Here is a 4,959-nt window from a genome sequence, read left to right as displayed (position 1 = left end):
AGTGAACTTAGGCTAAGCAACAATCAACTTTCAAGAAACATTCCTATTGAGATAAGATTGTTAATGAAACTTGAACAATTAAGTCTAGCTAACAATCACTTAAGTGGCTTAATTCCAAAACAATTGGGGGAGGGTTGACCAAATTATGGGAATTGAAAACAAGTGGAAATAAGTTCTTCAGCATTCCCATTAGTTTTGGCTGACTGCAATAGTTTTGGTCTCTTGATCCTAGTAGAAACCCATTTACCAGCAGAATCCTAGCAATGCTCGGAAAGCTACAACAATTGGAAACGTTGAACCTCTCATGTAACAATTTCTCTAGATCCCATCATTTTTTGATGACTTGAAAAGCTTGACTATAGTTGACATATATCACAATAAATTAGAAGGTCCACTTCCAAATATTTTAGCCTTTTGTAGAGCTATAATGGAGAGATTGAAGGGCAACAAAGGCTTATCAATTTGCCCAACAACAAATTTTGACTCAAGCCATTCCAAGAGTAGGAAAGTGGTGATCTATGTTGTATCCTTCAGTTTGAGAGCTGTGATGCTAGCAACATTTTTTGCTGGGATTTCATATATTATTTTCCATCACAAAGCAAGGAAAACAGAAAGTCACAAAAGAGAAGTGCAAACTCAAAATTTGTTTGCTATATGGAGTTATGATGATGGGAAATTAGTATATGGAAACATTATTGAAGCCACAAAGGAGTTCATCAAAAAATATCTCATTAGGGAGAGAGGATCTGGAAGTGTCTATAAAGCAGAATTATCCACAGGTCAAGTTGTGGCTGTGAAGAAGCCTCATTTAGGACTAGACAGGGATATGTGTTATCACAAAGCTTTTATGAGTGAGATTAGAGCGTTGATAGAAACTAGGCATCATAATATCATCAAGCTATATTGGTTTTGTTGGCATGCAAAGGTCTCCTTTTTGGTTTATGAATTCTTAGAAGGAGGCAATTTGGACAAGATACTAAGAGAAGAGACACAAGCAATTGCATTGGATTGGACTAAAACAATCAAAGTTGTTGAAGGGGTGGCTAATGCTTCATACTATCTTCATCATGGATGCTCACCTCTAATAGTTCATCGTGACCTATGAAGCAAAAATGTTATTTTAGACTCAAATTATGAGACTCACATCTCTAACTTTGGAATCCAAACTTTTGTATCCAAATTCTACCAATGCCCCTCATTTGCTGGCACCTTTGGCTATGTTGCTCCAAGTTAAGAATCTTTTATGTTACATGATTTTCATTACTTTTGAGTTTGTATGGTGTTATATTTCATGTTTTCATTTTTTAACAATTAAAAATTTATTATTCACAATATTTTTTTCGTGATAATATTTTTGGTTTTGTTATAGAACTTGTTTACATAATGAAAGTGACCGAGAAATGTGACGTTTATAGCTTTAGAGTGTTGGTTTTGGAAATAATTATGGTAAAGCATCCAAGAGATTTTATAATCTCTTGTTTCTCCTCAACATCTTCTAGTGCAGCACCAAAAATAGTTGCTCATGATTTGGATTTGAAGCAAGTGTTAGACTAAAGGCTACCTTATCCTTAAGGCTCAGTGGCTAAGAGGGTGATGCTGATTGCAAGAATAGCTTCTACTTGCTTGAATGAAAATCTACGTGCTCGCCCAATCATGGAGCAAGTATTTAAGGAAGCTTGCCATGCCAAAACCGCATATTTTTTGTTCCATTCCATGGCTTCATATAAGTTATGTTGGAGATCTCAATCAAAATCCTATTATTACTATGTGATATGTGATGCGTCCTCTGAATACTTAATGCATTCCCCTACTCTACTTGTGTTGTGTTGTAAGGATGTTTCACAATCTGAATAAGAACCATCTCAAGATAATAATTAAATATTGTGTAATTAATTTATGCATGTGTCACTCAGAATTTATTTGTTTAACAATTTTGTATTCTTAGAGTGGAGAACTTATTTTTTTCAAACACATCATAAATATATGAGTGATCTCAAGATATAGCCTCCTAGATCCCCTGGCTAGTGATGACTATTGAATCGGATTCATCTTTTGATGCCTCAACCAATGAATGAGATAAGCGCACGTAACAGCCATCAAACATTATGTAAATTAGAAATTTGAAGAGTTAGAGGAGGAATTCAATGTACAAGGCAAGCTGTGTAAAGTGAAGTAGGACTCAACAGTTTGCCAAAACATATGTACTCCCTCAGGTCCTTAATATAAGAGCTAGTTGACTAATTTGAGTAGATTAAAAAAACTAATTAGGTTCGTTATTTGTAATAAATATATATTTTCTTTTCTAAAATATCCTTGCCAATCAAGTATATTAGCTAGAACTACTATTATTATATTGAAAAAAATGGATAAATATGAGAGATAAAGTGAATTGAGGTCTTATATTTAGAACTAAAATAAAAATCAAATGAGTTCTTATATTAAGGACTGGAAGTAGTATATCCCAATAATAAAATCATTTAAACTTGTCATCAAATTGAATATAAACCTTTTTCCTTCTGGCAAATGACATAAAGACGCAGCCATAATTTTTCCTATACTGGTCAAATCAAACAACACTACTTACATTTGGTATATCAACTAGAATATAAGGGAAAATACAAGGCTGCTACATCTGCATTGATCAAGGGCCAAGAAAAAAGAAATAAAGGAAGAAAAATCTTCTACAAGCTAAGCTAACTATTGAGGTTCCCAAATTCACACAAGCAAGAGTGGTCTCCATTTACAAATTAGTCGAAAATGTTTCAGCACTTGCTACGTTTCCTATACTATTAATGGCATTGACAACCTTTTCACTAAGTTTCACAACTTTATTAATGTCATTTAAAACAACTTTTATTTGAAACAATATACTCTTCTAGTCCTATTTATAAGACACTTCTACCATATTTCACACAAGCTAAAAAAACCTTAAAATACATTAACTCTCCATTAAAATATAAAATTTTTTCAACTTAACCCATATTTAATATGTGCACCTTTCAAAAGAGATAACTACCTACACTATAATAAATTAAGGACAAAATAGTGCATTCATGCTGAAAAATAGGACCAAAAAAATTCTCTCTCTGTCATATAAATAAGACCAGAGGAGTATTATTCATACAAATACTCAACTTTCACAACCATCTATTTTTTATCTCACAAACAATTTAACTAGATAAACTGACATGTATATAATGCAAAAAATAATAATTATTGTTATGAATATAATAATAGCTTTGTGGATGTCTATATATCTCCCATTATCTCCTATATTTCCTATAATCTCTCATATCTCCCATTATCTCTATATCCCATAATTATCTCCTATTATTATGTAATCTGTAGATTCTATCAAAGGTGTAAAGCTGTGTCTATAAATAGAGGCCATGTATAATGTATTGAATACTCTTGCATGGAATGAGAAATACTCTCTCTTATTGATCCTCACTTCCTCTATATGATTCTTCTCTATTTCTTCTTTATTCATAATACGTTATCAGCACGAAGTTCTAACCAAGGTGCATATGATATACTTTTCTACCCCATCATAACTTTAGAGCATCGTCTTTATTATTTTTCTAGAGTATCATTTGCTCTATTCAAATAAAAATACCTCGAATATCATATATATGATGTTTCAGAGTATCTGTATTCCTATTCAATTTATCTAGGATAATCTAAACCATTATATGGAATTAAAAGGATTATCTACCGTTGTTTTAAACATTGGGTTCCATGGCTATGATTGGAGATTTTTTCCCCTCTATTTCTTATTGACCTAATGTTACTATTTTGATGGAACCCGAAGTTCCAATAGATACTAGCAGTGTCTGTAAAGATTTACCATCTAAAGTTAAATGACCAGAAACCATATAATTCTAAGTTTTTATCCCATTGTAATTAAATGGCTAGAAGCCATATAACTTAGATTTTTCATTCTTTTCAAATTAAATGACTAAAAGCCATATGATTTTAATTTTCTATATTATAGCCAAAAACTATAAAACTTTGAGTTTTTATCTTATGGCTAAAAGCCATATATATATTTGATATTTTATCTTATCAAATAACTAGAAGTAATTCGGTATAAATTTTCCATTTTATGACTAGAAGCTATATATATTTGATTACTATTATCTCATTAAATAGCTAGAAGCCATGTAATTTGAATTTTCTATTTTATGGCCACAAGCCATATATATATAATTTTGTTTTATCTTATTAAATGGCTAGTTGCCATATAAATTTGATTTTCTATCTTACGGCCAGAAGCCATAGATATTTGAATTTTTTTTTACTCATTAAAAGGCTAGAAGCCATATAATTTGTATTTTCTATTTTATGACCAGAAGTTATATCAATATATATATAATTTTTCTTTATTTTATATATCATGTTGAATTTTCTATTTTATAACCAAAAGCCATTTATATATATTTAATTTTTCTTTTATCTTATTAAATGGTTCGCATTCATATAATTTTGATTTTCTATCTTATGACTAGAAGTCATAAATATTTAATTTTGTTATTTTATTAATTGGCTTGAAGCCATATAACATCAAAGTTCTATCTTATGGTCAAAAACCATATATCTTTAATTTTTTTTATTTTGAAATTAAATAGCTAGATGCCATGTATCTTTATTTTCTTTATTAAATGGCCTAAAACCATATAGTTTTGATTATGAGAATGATCATTATATGGTTTGTTTATAAAAGAAAAATTATAAGAATTAGAATTATAAATAATGTAGCTCAAAAAACTAATGACTATATAGTGAAGAATGTATTGGTAAAAGAGTTTAACTTTTTTCTTTATTTCATGTTACATTTAATTAGCTTGAAATTCAAGTTTTATTTGTATCTTATTCTCATATATTTTTGACATTCAATTTGATATTTATTAATATTATAATTTTCTTATTACTAAATGGCCAGCTGCCATTACACTCATG

At 30.1% G+C, this 4,959-nt stretch overlaps 1 protein-coding gene across 1 annotated transcript; it reads left to right on the top strand.

Moving 5' to 3' along the window:
• The first annotated feature begins 427 nt into the window (after positions 1-427).
• LOC114743168 (MDIS1-interacting receptor like kinase 2-like) lies at positions 428-1,105 on the top strand. Its single transcript, XM_028931362.1, has one exon. The coding sequence runs from the start codon at positions 428-430 to the stop codon at positions 1,103-1,105; it is 678 nt and encodes a 225-aa protein (XP_028787195.1).
• Positions 1,106-4,959: the final 3,854 nt, after the last annotated feature.

This window comes from Neltuma alba, unplaced genomic scaffold, assembly GCF_004799145.2.
Source record: "Neltuma alba isolate B1F8T4 unplaced genomic scaffold, ASM479914v2 tig00003967_pilon, whole genome shotgun sequence".
Taxonomy (NCBI): Eukaryota; Viridiplantae; Streptophyta; class Magnoliopsida; order Fabales; family Fabaceae; genus Neltuma; species Neltuma alba.
Note: the sequence above shows the minus strand (reverse complement) of the source record. Positions and strands in the feature narration are given on the sequence as shown.

Excerpts from the sequence above, each read along its gene's own strand:
- LOC114743168 (XM_028931362.1), top strand. The coding sequence starts at position 428 with ATGGAGAGATTGAAGGGCAACAAAGGCTTATCAATTTGCCCAACAACA.